The sequence below is a fragment of the Camellia sinensis genome, chromosome 10, assembly GCF_055761805.1.
Source record: "Camellia sinensis isolate YWXY chromosome 10, ASM5576180v1, whole genome shotgun sequence".
In the NCBI taxonomy this organism is placed as follows: domain Eukaryota; kingdom Viridiplantae; phylum Streptophyta; class Magnoliopsida; order Ericales; family Theaceae; genus Camellia; species Camellia sinensis.
Window position 1 is genome coordinate 24,992,086 of NC_138970.1, and position 17,247 is coordinate 25,009,332.

The following is a 17,247-nucleotide window of genomic DNA, read 5'->3' on the forward strand; positions in this document are numbered from 1 at the left end:
CATCTATTTTTATTAAGTAAAATTAATAAAAAAAAGACTATTTTACTCATCAACTACAAAATGTATAATCACATCATTAATTGGAATAATAAAAATATTTAAAATTTTAGAAACCACAAATATCATAATCAAGTCACAAAGCTTTGTAATATAAAACACAAAATACATAACGCCATCACTAATTGGCATAACAAAATTGTTTTAAATTATAGAAAATCACAAATGTTGTAACTAATTCCCAAAATTTCATAATATTAATCAAAAATTATGTGACTATCCACTAATTGGTGTAATAAAAACATCTAAAAAGTTTTAAAACCACAAATGTCATAACCAACTCACAAAATTTAATAACATCAACTATAAAATGCGTAACTGCACCACTAATTGCTATAATAAAAATAATCAAAATTTATACAAATCACAAATGTCATAACCAACCCAAAAAATTTCATAACATCAATCACAAAATGTATAACAATACAACTAATTGATGTAGCAAAAATATCCAATTTTTTTCTTAACCACAAATATTGTAATCAAGCAACAAAGTTTCATAACAATTATCATAAAATGACTAAACAAATCACTAAAAATCTTAGAATCACCAATCGAGATCTCTCATAATACAGAGGAAACAAAATGTAATAACAATCATTAAATAATTTAATCAACGACTTAAAGCCATGGAACAGAAAATGAGAGTTAGAGAAGATTAGCTAGTAGAGCGAGAGGAAAGGGAATATGAGAAAGAGAGACTAAACGGGCTTATTACCTGTGAAAATGACGTCAAAGGAGTTGTCGTTTCTGATAAGAAACATTAGAGATATCTACAATGACAGTAAAGAATGAGAGAGATGCATGAGGGATGAAGAGGACTGAGATAGCAGAACAGTACAACAAAATGCGTAATATTCATTTTTCAACAGTTCTATAACACATGTATAAATTGATGATAACAAAACCTTTCAAATCATAACTACGACCAAAGGTTTGTGTATGTATGACATATTAATGTGAAAGAGCTAAAGTTTCGAGATAGATCCATTTACTAAATAGAGAAATATCACCAGAATGAATAGTGTTGAAATAGACAAAGAGAGTAGTGACAAGTTCAATGATCTATTGCTGAGACACGTGAGTAGAGAGATGAAGAATGCAGTAAGGAAGAACTATCAACAATAGTTGTTCGATAATTTGAGCGAAATAGAGAAGTCTGAGTAAGAAATAAAGAGAGCTCAGGCACAACTAGGACAAATCAAGAGAAAGAAAATAGAGTAGAGAAAAAAATGAAGAAAAGTTGGGGAAAAAATTTAGGAGAAAATTTATTTAGTAGAATAAAATAAAATCACATCATAAATAATTTTTTTCAACATATTTTTTATTAAAATTTAGTTAAATTATATATATATATATATATAAATGTATATAGATATTTTAAAAAGTATATTGTTTGTATATTACTATTTCTATTATATTTAATGAAGATACTATAACTAAAAATAAATCTAAAATAGATATAGGTGATCAATTGCAATTGTCACTTAGGGATGACACTTCAAAATTAATTGAGAGAGTTGAGAGTTCAGAGATAATGAGAGTTTGAGAGACAGATTTGTTTGTGAGAAATAAAATGAGAGATGGGTGGTATTTATAGGACTTAGGAGGGAGAGGTTAATTTATATATATAAAAATAAATAAAATAAAATTGGTTGTTGGTGGAATTAACGATTATACGACTGTTTCAAAAAAAAAATTAATTTTTGACCGTTGCACTAATAGGGAGACAGGGACCCGTTGGGGTTGGGTCGAGCCAGATGGGGAAAAAAAATTTGGGTCGAGCTCACGAGATGGGTTACACTCCATAACACACCAAAGTCAGGCCGGGCTTTAGAACACATAGCCCAGGGTCTTAGGTTAGACTTAGGCTGAGGCCTGGTTGGGCCCACTTAGGTGCGACTGGACTTAGGGTGTGCCGCAAGCTCGTGGACCAAATTTATACCCCTATATGTGGGTAGTAGTTATGAGATATGTGATTAGTGGTTATGATATATGTGATGTTGGTTATGGAGCAAATGGTATTGGTTATGAGATGTGGTTATGACATAAGTCAGTAAAAGTTATGAGATATATGATTAGTGATTATTAGATATGTGATTTTGGTTATAAGCAGAGTGATATAGTTATAAGTCAAAGGATGTTTAGTTATGAAATATGTGATTAGTGGTTATGAGATACATAATGTTGGTTCTGATCAAAGTGGTGTGGTTATGAGATATGTAATTAATAGTTATGATATATGTGATGTTGGTTATGAGATATGTGAGTAATGGTTATGAGATATTTGATTAGTGATTATAAGATATGTGATTTTAGTTATGAACAAAGTGGTGTCGAAAGGTGTTTTGTTATGCTATATGTGTTAGTGGTTATGAGATATTGGTTATGATCAAAGTTGTGTGGTTATGAGCAAAATGATTGTTAGTTATAAGATATGTGATAGTGATTATGAGATGTGTAATGTTGGTTATGACTCAAATAGGTTGGTTCTGACTCAAATGGGTTGGTTATGAGATTTGGTTCTCAAAACTATAAAAAGTGACCTATTTAGCAGGTCACTTTTAATGATATGGCTCAATCTTAACCATTAATTTTCTATATCGTACATTTTGTTAAAAAATGTACTAGACTTTATCAAACGGAAGTTCACAAGCACACATCCTACTTCTAACAAAACATTCTTTACCATAAATAACTATATAAGCAACCCAAAAATAGAATGAAAATGCAGGCATCAAGAACTTTACAAGATGGCACCATTAGTTTGTGGCATTTCCTGCATTATTATGCATCATTATCATCAACCATGACACAATACAAAATTACAATTTCTGCTCTTTCCTCTTTTTCAAAAAAAAAAATTAATTAATTAATTTCTTTTCTTCTCCTTCGTAAATGAGGATAGATGAGTTGAGTTGAGTTTCACACACAATATTCGATTTAAGTCTGCATCTTCCATTTCTACATTTTTGCAATCAAAACACTGCCTTCAAATGTGAATGCACTAGTCTAAACTTTGGCAAGTTAGAGACACCTGTTCAAAATATCACTACACAAGATATGGTAAAACAATCCAATATTCAAATATATATAATAAAATTATAATTAAAATATTAAAAAGGAAGAAGACAAGGAGGATTAGATTATTGCAGGTTGTTACATGTAGAAATCGATAATTTCATTTCAATTTACGCATTTAAATGTAATTGTTGTGACATTTCCATCATACTTCCTAGACTATTCCGAATGCTCCTAAATTATCAAAGCTCCTTCCTCGATAGGGCATTCGACCAAGTTTTTTTTTTTTTTGGACCAAAGTTGAGTTCTTTTAAATCATTTTTTTTCAAATACAAGTTATTTTAAACTTATTTTTCAATCCCATGTTATGTGAAACACGACTTTAAAGGTTGAAGCCATGTTTTCATTGTTTTCAAAACAAAACTTCAAGTCTAAAGTAGTATTTTCAAAACATGAGTTTGGCAAATAAGTTCAAAGCAACTTACATTTGAGAAATATGAAAGAACTCAAGTCTGGTAAAAAAAACGTGCATTCGACTATTAGCAAGCGAGATGGAATTTCCATGTCGAGGTAAAGCAACTACTGCACTATTGTGTAAACACGTTTGATATTCATTCCTGCCAACAAAGAGAAGACGCTTCCCACACAATGAATTGAAGAAACATTGAATAAATCTTGTATTACATGTGGGGAAAAAATGAACAAAATATGAGGAAAGGTAGGGTACTTCCCTTAAAGAGGTGGAGAAAGTTAAAGGGACAAAAAAAACAAAAGGTGATGCTATATGCACCAATTAGTGTACACATTAGTATACACATTAGTGTACTAACTAGTGTTATAATATTATTATTAACCGCATTTATTATACAAATTACAAATACCCAAAACCATACAAATAATGTCACATCATCTGTTAGTACACTAGTATGTACATTAATTAGTACATATAGCATTATTCAAAAATAATAATAATAAAAATAAATAAATAAATTTGGTCGTGAAGTTTCTTGGAATGTGAACAAGAGGAATATGGAAAAGAAGCTCCATAGCTAAGAAACACGGAGATGGACACAACACCGACATGCACCTTCTTAAAAGTGTATGTGCTCCTTAGCTCCTTAGGCTTACAATGGCTCATTAAAAAGCTATTGTAAATCTCTCCATGAAGCCAAATAAGCTAACTCTTTTATATACCAGAATGGTCTCCGTGCTCCAAAGCAACGATTATGCTTTTTATTTTAACACTATCTATTATTTCTAAATTTTCAATTTTCTATCATTTTCCATCACAATTCCCAGCTTAACTAGAAAAAAAAGCCTGTATATGGAATAATTTTTATAGGAAAACAAACGGCAAGCGTATGTGATTAACATGACTCAAACAAAATTTTGGAACAAATAGGTCTTCCCTCTTAACAGTCATGTAAAACAAAGCATGAACATTGGGTGTACCAGACACAAATAAATTACCTTGAATTAGGAAGCAGTATGAAGATTCAAATGCAAATATTTATGCTACAAAATTTTTTTTTATTGGTAAGCATTTTTAAGTAAAAACACAATGTTCACATTACCTTTTAAATCTTAAGGAATTGGTGATGAAGTTCAATGGGAGCTACCATCCTCACTCCTTTCATCTACACTTGTACTATAGCGGTTATTGGGGCTCCACTGTGAGTGTCTATGTTCTTCCTTAGTAGGAGAGAACAACGGATCAAATGCATTATCCCCTCCTTCCTTCTTCAAATTATCATCGATCCCAGCATAATCCAAATTTTGCAAAATATTTGGAATAAGAATACCACCATCCTTGCTAAGCACACCTCCCATTTCTATATCTAATTTATCTTTTGAGCTAATCATTCCTCTGCCAAACTTTTGATTTATGGATTCCATAATTGGATCAGCTTCTTCCACTACCCATTCTCTGAAATTGATTGCTGAAGGAGGGGTCTTAGAGAGGAAGATTTCTTTAAGATTCTTCACTATCCCGTTGTTAAATGGGTTTTCCTTCTTGTCATAGCGATAACGAAAGTTCTCATAAGTTGTCTGTAAATATGCAACGATCAGCAGAGAATATTACATTCTTTAGCAAAAAAATAAAGCATAAATAAACATCATGTATATAACCAAAACAGGAAGCATTGTGAAATAGGTTATCATGCATTTTGTGATTTTTAGCATGTCAAATAGGGTGATGTCATCATTTACTTTTTTCTAGAAGTTAGTAAACAATTTGTGTATCAATGATCTATTCTCAAGACATACTTCACTTAGCAAAATATGGATGTCTATTCACCATGAAGGAAAAAGATGCATTTAGCTGAAATCCACCATATATTTCTCGGGATCAAAATGAGCTTCAAAAACACTCACCCTACACAATAAAAGCACATATAGCGGTATGGAAATGGATAATAGGGGTGTTGAAACCTGTTAACAGTAGCAATAGGACACCAATAATGCCTATGTGCACAGGGGAACAAAATCATAGAAAAGTGCACAGAAAAATCAATGTGCCCGGGTTTATTAATTGAGTTTACGTTTTTTTTTTTCTAACTAACTAATTGATCTTTCTTTTAGATTTAGAAAATAGGCATGGATAAAAACAGGAACTGATTCTACTCCTTAACCATGAATTCAACCCATTCACATTGCTTTGGATTGGCAGACCTAGTAAACCTATAAAGTGATATTAGGGTTGTTCACGGGTCGTGTTGGGTTTGCCACTGACCCGTCGCCCAACCACCCATCTTCTGGTTTATTTAACACCAACCATTTCCAACCGAAGGTTAGTTCAAAACCCTCTGCACAAGGTAGATCGGTTTGCCCTTTTTCTCTTTCCATGCTCTTCATCATGCTCATTCCATGTAAGATTTTTTTTTTACACTAAACTCAACCCCCTCTAAGCAAAACTTCTACCTTCATCCCAACCTACAAGTTCAAAGATATTGCTAAGGATCAAGGTGTAGATGTGTGATTCCAATCAATTTGAGTTGCGACCATAAGGCAGCCATCAGTAGCCCACAGCCTGTTCAACGTTATATGACTAAGCAAACCAAGCTAAATATAGAGTTCAACAGGGAATAACCATAGTTGCACGAAGCAGGAGCGGGGAATCGTAATCATTCCAAGAATCGTTGGTAGGGAGCGTTTGTATATATATTAAATAATATAATATATAAAAATATATTGTAAGATTATATTTTTTTTCCTTCTAATGATAATGAAAATATGTTATAAATTTTAAAATATATATATATAAAATCATATGTTAAAATATTATAATTATATACTTTTATTAGATTTTTTTCATTTCTTATAAAATATTTATATTATTTTTTAATTTTGTATAATATCTAATTAATTAAACACAACATAAAAAATTGAAAAATAAATAACAAATAAACATTCATTTTAAACATTCATTTTTTGAGCTGGCGAACACAAGATAATAAATTAGTTAGGTAGAATTTATATATATTTGTGCAATCACAACCAGCAAGGCATATTTCATTAATTGTAAAAAGAAAAGGGTTAAATCAAAAGTCATTTTGTATAAATATGGCATTAAGACACAACTAGAATTACATGAAAAGATGTTAATTTATAATATAAAATCTATATTATATAAATGAAAAATAAGAAATTTAAGTATTAAAAGACTTTTCAGTCTTGAACGGAGAGAGAGAGAGAGAGAGAGAGAAGAAGAAGACGCCTAATGAGAAGAAGAAGAAGACGCCTGCGAAGCACAAAGCTTGAGAGATGAAGATCAAAGCTTTGAGAAGCAAATACACGGAAGAAGACAACGCGATCTCCACTTTCGTAGCCCTAATCGCAAGTCCAGATCAAGTTTTTCTTTTCCTTGCGATTCTCTCTCTCTCTCTCTCTCTCTCTCTCTCTCTCTCTCTCTCTCTCCTTCTTTGTTGTTGCTGTGAAACACAAATCCTTAGCTTGAGCGTTCCCATCCAGTTAGATCTGCAATTTTATCTCAATGGGGACGCGATTCTAACACAATTCTTGCTACGAATCGTTGAATCGCGATTCTAGACGAGAATCGTCTCCCCTTTCCACAATTCCTACTACTAAGGGAATAACTAATACGTAGAGTTACACCCCTTTTCAAAAGCCAAAGATGGGCAAGAAAGATTTCATGAATGAATGAAAGAGATTCCACTCATCATTTACTAAGCAAGTTGGCCACTCAATGCGAACAAAGTCAAAGGGGAATGCTTTGAATTTGTCTCTATTTGTAGGGTACAATATAAATTATGCAACCTTGGACATATTGCAAATAATTTTCCTTAAAATGATATGATTGGCACTTTTGGGACTTAGAGAGAATCTCTCTCTCTCTCTCCCCTCCCATCTTCCTCTTCTTTTTTCTCTTTGCCCAAATGCTAAACTGCATATACTTTGCATGGATGACTGTAAATATGTGTATAAGACCAAAATATTTGCGAATAATATGCACATGCCTCATCATCCACAACAACAAACAATAGAATGAAATAAATAAATAAAGAAGGAGGATAAGATAATTCCAAGTGATTTTGTGTTTCTCACACTTAATTCTAAACTATAGATAGCATTTTGAGGGTAAGAGGATCACCTGGTTCGTGCAAATCAGATAAAAATGAAAAACAGTGAGCCCACCAACAAACCAGACGGCTATGAAGCAATAAACTATTAGAGCAACTGATACGATATCTCCTGACATATTATTCAATAAGTTGTTCTTCGGTCGCATGATATTTATCAATGAAAACGTGAAGACATATATGCACAACAAGGTTGATGAAGAAATAAACAGGATGAAGAATCGATAATTTCGCTGCAACAAATCAATAGGAAGACGTGGGTTAGTTTGTTCCCAACAGTTTGAAACAATTTTTCTTTAATGCAATAAAAAATTTAACCATTATGTAGTGATAGCATGCATTATCATTAAAGAAATGGTTTTAAAAACAACAGTGAAGCTTCCTAAACTATTTCCCAGTTCACCATTTCAAATGTACTAAATAATCTTTTAAGGGTTGTTTGAATTTTGAGTTATCAAAGAAAGAATATGTCAGATTGGGCCAGTTTTTGGGGTCCAGTGGATTTTAATGTACGAAGACAAGCCTACATGGTCATTCTATAGCTTGTGATGGTCTTTCCCCACCCTGTCCCGTATAGCTTGAGAAAATAAACACCGAGAAAAACAGTTATTTTATTGAGCCATTTCATCAAAGAAGTTATGTTGCGTACTTAACCGTTTATTCATCACACAAAGAAAAAATTTAGGGATTCAATGGATAACAAGAAAATATGGCATGAACTCATTTGAATGCATATGCAAAATACAATGAATTGGTTCGACTTTGGTGCAATGTCCAAATGCTTCGTTAATGTTTAAGCATAAAATCTGAGGCAAATGACTTACTATTCCAATACACTGACCCACCCACGGACAATGATGATCAAACCTCTCTACACAGTTGTTGCAAATGGAGCAATGAGAAGCACGTGGTGGACGATATAGCAAACAAGTGTCACAATACTTCACTTTAACTATGTGACCGTTGATAAGTATATCCTTTGTTCGGGGTAATTTCAAATGAGGGGTTGCACTGTTGACCCATTCCATGGATGGGGTATTGAGATCCAACGAGTCATCCAATTCAGGTGGCCGCGAGTTCCTTGGTACTATTCCAGGATTTCTTCCAGATGTCATAAATAGGAAAATCAAATTCTGCATATAAATATAAAATTTTTAAAAATAAACATAAATAAATAAACCATCAGGTTAAATTCAATCATCATCACTTAATCTACACCAAATTTACCACACAAAAAAAAAACATCATTATACTTACCAAGACTGTTAGTATAAATCCCACTAGCAGTACAGTATGCCCATATAAAGGTTCGGTTTCTCTAATCCCCATAAGCATTTTTATGCAGAATGTCATTGCCGGTGCCCCTATTAGGAATGTAGATAAAAATAGTGATGCCCCATCAGGACCAAAGATCAATCTTCCACCGCACAAAAATTTCTGACATAGATAGGAAAGAAAAAAGAAACATGCTTCATCAGTGTGTTAGTCTGTAAAAAAAGTAAGTACAAATGCAAATTTTCTTTTTCATTCATTTTGTAAGAAATTTATCAGCCAAGAAAGAGGGTCTTATTTATTTATGTATTTGTTCAAAAAAAGTCTCTTTAACATAAACCCTGACATAGCATAGCTTATTTGGGTTGTTTCCCTTACAAATGAAATGATTCATTCTCCTAAATCATTTAGGTGCCGGTTGGTAACGTCTTGTTTGTTTACAGAAAACATTAAAAATGTTTATGTTTATTTTTTGTAAAAAAAAAACAAAAAACATATTTGGTACACACGTGTTTTAAAAACTTGTTTTGAAAACAAGTGAGAAAACAAGTGAGAGAGGTGACTGCTGAAGGTCGGAGATGGTGGTCACCAGTGGTGGTTCCTGACAAGAGGGGGTGGTCAAAGGTGATTGTTGATGATCAGAGATGGTGATTGGAGGAAGTGGTTGCCAGAGAAGGTCACCAACAATGGTGGTAGGAGGTAATGCTTAGTGGTGGTGATGATTGGTGCATGGTGGCTGGAGGGGGTAGGATAGGAGAACGAGGAAAGAATGAATTTTTTTTTCTAAACAAGTGAAACTTTTGTTTTTTTGGTGGTTACAAGGAATTTTTGTAAACTGTTTACAAGTTTTTGAAAACAAAAACAGACACCAAAACTAGTTTTGGTCAACAGTTTTCGAATTTTTTGTAAATATAAACAGAAGTTGCAAACATTAATAGGTTACCAAATAGACCCTTATATCAATGTTAAGCTTTTTCTTGATCCAAAAGACAAGGAACAAGTGAAGTCTAAAAGCACATTTATCAATTTAATTACTTAACATGCAGACAAAACAACAAATATAGTCCATAGCAGTAATAACTAGAAAAACTAAGAACAATGACCAGAAATGTGTACCAAAAGAAAACCCAGAGCAAAGTTATTTTCCACTTAAAAAAAAAAAAATTCATTTTGAGATCGAATAAAAGATCATTCAACTTCTGAGAAACTAATGGCGCTTGTAATGAATCGTTGTCCAGGTCAAATGCTTGTGGGTGGAGGAAAAGTATAATCAACCAACTACAGTAAATGATAATTCTATTCCCCACAAATGTTTTTAAACAAGGAATGTTAATAACTAAACAAGGCCTCATATTAATTAATATGCACCAAGAAATATATTTTGTCATCTATTGCTGGTAGAGCTACAGGTAGAGGCAGAGGGCAAAAAGGTCATTCTAACACTGGTAGAGGCAGAGGGATGGATCATCTTAGAAATATTTCTTGCTAACAACTTGGAATTAGAAAAAAAAAAAAAACTCCAATGCATACTTAGAGAGATACCATATCACTATTTTTTTTTCCTCTTTTCATCCATCTTGATATGGACCTGCCAAGAAAAACTATAGCGAAAAAGAGGAAGAAAAGAAAAGAACTATCACTCAACATTACATTGACCTACACATTTTCACTAAATATAGAGGGGACCAAAGGAAATGACATAGGTCTCATTGAAGAATGAGTCTAGGGTAACGAAGCAAAGATGAAGTGGGCTTCTAGTTGTTTTGCTTGGATAAGCATTGCCGCTCTTCTTTTCTGTTTGAAACATGGTCATCAAATTTGTGCCGCTACTTTCATATTAGACATACAAGCGTACTTCAAAGAATTTGACTTTGAATGAATCCAAAAATGGTAACCCGAATAGCTCAAATTCTAAATATTATTCACATTCAGTAAACTCCAAAAATGAAACCACTATCATATATGCTCAAAATAATAGTGTTTCTGATTTCCTTAACACTCAAAAAAAAAATTTGTATTTTTCTTGTCTCAGTAGCTTAGGTTGCAACATGCTTCCACAGCTGGGGTTCATTGGCTATTAATCCTTTGACAAATGAATACCATACTCAAAAATATAAATAAAAGGTAAAAATAGATGTTGCTCTATCCTAGTTTTCTTTTTCTTTTCTTTTCTTTTTTTTAAATTGACGAAAGTTTTGAATGTGCCATTGGAGTGTTCCGTATCAAACCAAACATATAACCAAATTTTTGATGAAATAAGAAAACAATGATAAGAGATGGTCTGAAACATCAATATTTTGAAGAGGAATTATTACCGAAAAAGGCATAATTGGAGAGTTTAGCTATTTTCTTTCTCAATTTTGATACGAAAACAGAAAATAAATACCCATCAATGGTAAGATTTAACATAATTTATTGGCAAAGCCCATCTCTAAAAAATATTATCCATCTATATACATTATGTCTGTGTCCGATTTTATGACCAGTTTGTGTGTTCCTAGACGTATTCTTTCTTGATTCGGTACCAAAATAACCCAACAAATCTTCTCATTTAATCATGAAAACCCACTATAAATCTATCATCAGCAATCAAATGGAAATTATAAATCAAAATGAAAAACAAAAAGAAAAAATGAAGATAGAGAGAAGCTTACATTGCGGCCCTTCCAAACTTGATAGAGCCTCTTGGATTTGGGAGGGTCTGTGCCTTCTTCAGAGGAAGGACCCGAATTATGATTCTTGATCTCACCCATTGATGTTTTTTAATTTTTTGCCCCTTTTTATTTCCTTTTGGTTTTGATTTTTTTCAAAAAATTATTCAAAAGCAATGCCCATGAATGATGTATTTAAAAATCAAAATCAAAAAGTTGAATTGATGATGTGAAAGGGGACGGTTTGGGGGCAATCAAACCAGGGAGAGGAAGAAAAAGGCTCTCCCCTTTGTTTTTGGATCAAAACCAGTTTCCCCTGTTGTTCTCCATTCCCTCTCTTCTCACAAATTCAACCCCAAACAACATGTCCTCTTTACCCCTCTCCCTCCCCCTCTCTCCCTCCCTCTCTCTCCAAATTTCTCTCCCTCAATGTTTCTCTCTCTCCTACCAAACCATCCAAAATATACCCATGAATTTTTCCACCTGTCTCACACAATTTTTGGCTAATAATTATTGTATTTCAAGTCATTATTTACACAAGTATATTGCAATATTGGCCCCGTTTGGGAACTTACCTTTTTAGCCAATTAGCCAAAAAGTTACTAAATTAGTCAAAAAGCCAACAACTCATACCAAAAAGTCAAAAATTCTCTTTTCTCTCTACTTTTTGCACATCTTTTCGTAATTAGCCAAAAAGTCATCCCAAACATATAAGTTTTTTTTACCTACCTTTTTAGCCAAATAGTCAAAAAGTTACTAAATTAGCCTGTTCCCAAACGAGGCCTTACATAGCCTGTGTTTGGCAAGTGGGTTTACAAGTTTTTTTTTGGCTATTTTAGCCACAAAAAATAAAATAGGCTATTTTAGCCATAACAAACAAAACATCACATCCAACCCATAATCATTACATTCTTCTCTCACAAAAAAACTCAAAAAAGTCAAAAAGTCAAAAAGCCCTTCCCAAACCAATCTTTTAAGCCCAAGCTAAAATAGCCAAAAAAAGTCAAAAAGTCAAAAGCCAAGCCACTTCCCAAACGGAGGCATAGGCACTTTTTTATTTTTTTATCTTTTTTTAAACCATATCATTTCTTTATTTTTTTTATATTTTTTTATAAAAAATTTAAAAACATATTTATTTAAATTATTCAAAGCACCCTCATAATAGAATAACTTTTTTTAAGGAGTGATTTTTTTTGTGCACCCTTAGAATGTGCAAACATGATGCAGATGTGTGAACATTGTAACAAGTTGTAATTGTTTTATTAAAATAATTTGTTATATAGCTCGTTACAAATAGCGATTAACATTTATATAAGGGGAAATTATCATAAAATCTTATGAAAAATGTTTGAGGGCCACAATTTTTGTGGCCACAATGGCTCAAAACTGTCAAAACGACGTTGTTTTGGGTGCAAAACATGCCAAAACGACGTCGTTTTGGGTGCAAAACATGCCAAAACGACGTCGTTTTGACAGTTTTGAACCATTACAGCCCCAAAAATTGTGGCCCTCTAGCATTATTGAAATCTTATTTACCAATCTATTATTCCATTTGGTCCCACATTTATTCTTTTGGATTGACAAGTCTTATTTGGCATGTTTTGTGGACAGTTAAGTCCCATTTTGATTTGATGTGATATGTGTGTAGACAAGTTTGCCCTTTTTTTGTTTTTTTCCTATGGAGGTGTATATTTGCTGATCCACATTTGCTGACTCACGTTTGCTGACTCACGTTTGCTGATCCTCGTCTGCCTCACCGCCATTCTCTTCTTCCGTGAAATCCCACCTTCCTCCACCGCCGATGAAGACAAAGAAGAAGCTCGGTACTTCGGAATCATCAATGCCGTAAGAGTAGAAAAAAGAAAGAAACCCACTTGGAGAGAGGTTATTCGATGTACATCGCAACCCAGAAATGGATTCGATCTAAAAAAACAGAGTGATGTAAATCGTTTAATTTCTCAATCATTCGCAATTATCCTTCTAATCCTCTTAGCTTCTCCATTTTCAATCCCACTGTACATCGCAACCCAGAATTGGATTCGATCTAATTCCGAATCAAATTCGGACCTCGAGGGGGTTGTGACTGAACCGTTGCTGGTATGCCGAAGTAAGAGAAGACAACGACGGAGGCTGCGGTGGCGGTGGAGAGGAGAGTAACCAACACTGCAGTGTTCATCCATGTTCAAAACATGAGACCCAAATTACCAAACGTGGGTCAGCAAACGTGGATCAGCCAACCAGCACTGCAGTGTTCGTCCATGTTCAAAACATGAGACCCAAATTACCAAACGTGACTCACTGTCGTCGCAGGCAAAGGAAATGTGAACTTTGTTTGCTGCACAGAAACGTGAACGTGAATGTCAATCCCAGATCGACGTGAACAATGGGCACAAGATGATCATCAATCCGTCAGGTCGGTGTACCACGTCGGCGTGAACAATGGGCACAAGATGATTGTCAATCCGTCAGGTTAGTGTACCACGTTGGCGTTGTCATATGGACCCTTAAACAGAGTACAAGACGCTGATAAAGAAATCGGGCAGATCGACGTGAACAATGGGTTCTTGGTATCTGGTAATCCATCTTCGAAATTGTTGGGACTTGAGGGATCCAAGTTTCTTGAAATCTGGTAATCAACTTGAACAATGTGTTCTTGGGCACAAACAATGCGAACTCATGATTTAGGAACAATGGACAACTCGTGAATAATGGGCCTTGCAATTCCCAGATTTAGGAACAAAAAGATTGTATGAACTTCAATTGTAGAAACGTCACAAATGGCAATTGGAAAACAAAGGGTCAAATTGTGGGGAAGCTGAAACGTGACACAACCCATGTCACAGGGAAAAAAATAAAAATAAAAAATTGTCAAATTACTTGTGTTCACATCACAACCGACGTCTCATGTTATGAGTTTTACTTACTAAATTAAAAACAGTATTAGTGTGCTTTTTCGATTAGCGTGACACACAAACATCCCTTCACCTTATTCCATACAAACCCATAACCAATGTCAATCAATAATACTACCAGTGGCAAAACTGTCAACAAACAAATTAAGGAATCACTCAGTCACTAAGAAAACATTCAAGGATCTTATGGATTACAAGTCTATAAAATGGGATTTACTGGTCAATTCCCCTTTATATAATGTTCTTTATATAATTATTTATTTCTTATAATAGTTCGTAATTTTTATTTTAGAATACAAGTCATATATTCGTTAATTTTACTGTGAAATGACGCAACAAACAACACAAACATTCATAATATTCACTTGCAAATAATTATGACTTTCTTATAATATAATATTTCTCTTTTTAAAGTGGGTTTTCATTAATTATCAACTGTATACTTTTATTAGCATAGCCAACTTATAAACTAAGACCAATGAATTAGCTTAATAAGTGAGATGTTATTTTATCGAGCATTACATAATTTCAGGATTCAATTATCAATATTGTATGATTTTAAAAAATCAAGGTTCTGTTTGGCAAGGAAGTTTGGCGCTATTTTAACCACAAAAGATAAAATAAGCTATTTTAACCATAACAAACAAAACATCACATCGAACCCATAATCATTACACTATTCTCTCACAAAAAAAATAAAAAAAGTCAAAAAGTTAAAAAGTCGTTCCCAAACCAAGTTTTTTAGTCCAGGCTAAAATAGTCAAAAAAATCAAAAAGCCAACCCACTTTCCCAACGAAGGCAAATGTTGATTTGTGATTTCACTATGCAATGAAATTACGAGTTCAAGTTTGATTTTATGTTTACAATATTGACTCAGTTAGTAAGGCCTCTTTTGACATGTAAGTTAAAAGTCAATTTATTAATTTTTAAACTTTTTTTTGTTGCATCACTTTTCTTTTTTTTAAGATAAACATCCCTTATCTATCTTCTATCTATATCTATCTATCTATCTATACAATTATAAAGTGAACACCTCTTATGGTGTCCTGAAGTTTTACTCTCCTCATGCCATGTGGCAGTATTTTTTATTTTTTAAAAAAAAAGTTAAACAAAGAGATGGGCAAGGCTTGAACCCATGACAATGGGTTTAAATACGAGGACTCATACCACTTAAGCTAAGTACACATTATAATATTAATTTCATTATTATTTTTTTTTATTCCTACTTATTTAAATTGCACACACATCGTGTGTAATATTTTTTTTATTTCTACTTATTTAAATTGCACACACATCGTGTGTGCCACCCACTAGTACTATTATAAAGTGAACATCTCTTATGGTGTCTTGAAGCCTTTGTGTCTTATACAGCCACGTATCTATTTTTTTGTTTAAAATAAAAAAAAAAAAATTAGATAGATAAGAGGAGGGGATTTGAACCTTAGACTTATGTCAAATGAATAAGTCTCTTACCACTTAACTAGTACATAATATATGATAAATGTTTTATTTTATTTTTATTTATTTGAATTACACACGCATCGCGTGTGGCAACCGCTAGTATATTTAAAAAAAAAAAATACAAAAAATTAATTTTTAACTAATTTTTCAAAATAAGCCTTAGCGTTCGGTTATATTAACATAAAATTGTAACTTATAAATGTAATCTTGACAATTTTTTTTTATAAATATTTAAATAAAAATAATGTTTAGCAAAAAAATATAACTCGCTGTAACCAGAACATCTAGACCCCAACGGTTGCCTCGGAGAATCCATATAATTTGAGCAGACTTTGCGCGGGGAAGGTAACAATGTAGTGTAATTTGCAAAAAGGTGCCTTAGTTTATGCATTTTTGCAAGTCGGAACAAAATTTAAAATTTAAAATTTGTGGGAACAAATTAATTTTTAGATGTCTGTGTTTTCATTCACACGCTCACAAAGTGTGTAAAAATGTTTATTTTAAGTTTTTGCAATCACGGTTTCTTATTTATTAATTTGGCAATTTTATCATTTTATTTTTTTCCTACTACCTTTGTTTTGTACGCAATATAATTTTTCCAATGACGAGCTATATGAGTTGTTATTGTTAAAAAAAAAAAAAAAAGAAGAGAAAGTTTGGCTATGTTTGATAGAGCTTTTGAAATTTAATTATACCCCTTAGTTTGAATGTATTGTTTGGTTACAATTTTAGAAAATTAATATCACACCCGCTTTTTAAAACACTCACTTTTCAATATTATATGTCACATTACTCAATTCAAACTCTTTTTAAAACTCATAACCAAACAAATTTTCTATACTCAAATCATAATTCTAACTCACAAATTCAAAATACAACTATATTCTTAAATCATAATTTTAAAACTCTACCAAATACAACCTTAATTTTTTCAATATTGAAATGACTATTTATATAAGTTATTTTATTTTAGTATTGGCGAAAAATTATAACTAGAACTGAAAATGAAAGTCAAAATAGTTGATAGTAAATGATGGTTGAGATGGGAATAGACTTGACGATTAATTCTGATATTAATGTCTCGTTTGGGAACACGTTATTTTAGTGATTTTTTGATTTTTTGACTAAAATATGAGGTAAAAAAAACTAGTATGTTTGGGATGACTTTTTGATTTTTTAGGAAAAAATGTACAAAAAGTAGAGAGAAAATGAAATATTTGACTTTTTGATATGAGTTGTTAGTTTTTTGATTTTTTTAATAAATTTTTGAC

The 17,247-nt window shown here is 32.6% G+C and overlaps 1 protein-coding gene across 3 annotated transcripts; it reads right to left on the reverse strand.

Annotated features, from left to right (window-relative positions):
* Window positions 1–490: 490 nt before the first annotated feature.
* Window positions 491–12,087, reverse strand: LOC114271733 (putative protein S-acyltransferase 1). 3 transcript variants are annotated; one of them, XM_028213349.2, is made up of 6 exons: window positions 11,606–12,087; window positions 8,937–9,116; window positions 8,504–8,812; window positions 7,691–7,912; window positions 4,653–5,127; window positions 491–830 (listed from the first exon to the last, which is right to left on the reverse strand). In XM_028213349.2, the coding sequence occupies exons 1-5, from the start codon at window positions 11,702–11,704 to the stop codon at window positions 4,684–4,686; spliced, it is 1,254 nt and encodes a 417-aa protein (XP_028069150.1). In that variant the 5' UTR covers window positions 11,705–12,087; the 3' UTR covers window positions 491–830; window positions 4,653–4,683. The 3 variants fall into 3 exon arrangements, with proteins under 3 accessions (XP_028069150.1, XP_082747224.1, XP_028069149.1); XM_028213348.2 differs by lacking the exon at window positions 491–830 and adding an exon at window positions 2,803–3,094 and having other exon boundaries at window positions 11,606–12,038; XM_082891098.1 differs by lacking the exon at window positions 7,691–7,912 and having other exon boundaries at window positions 11,606–12,082.
* Between the last annotated feature and the right edge of the window lie 5,160 nt (window positions 12,088–17,247).

Excerpts from the sequence above, each read along its gene's own strand:
- LOC114271733 (XM_028213349.2), bottom strand. The coding sequence starts at position 11,704 with ATGGGTGAGATCAAGAATCATAATTCGGGTCCTTCCTCTGAAGAAGGC. Across the intron at positions 8,813-8,936 it reads GATTTATACTAACAGTCTTG|AATTTGATTTTCCTATTTAT; the intron begins GTAAGTATAATG and ends ATTTATATGCAG. Across the intron at positions 5,128-7,690 it reads ATCTGATTTGCACGAACCAG|ACAACTTATGAGAACTTTCG; the intron begins GTGATCCTCTTA and ends GCATATTTACAG.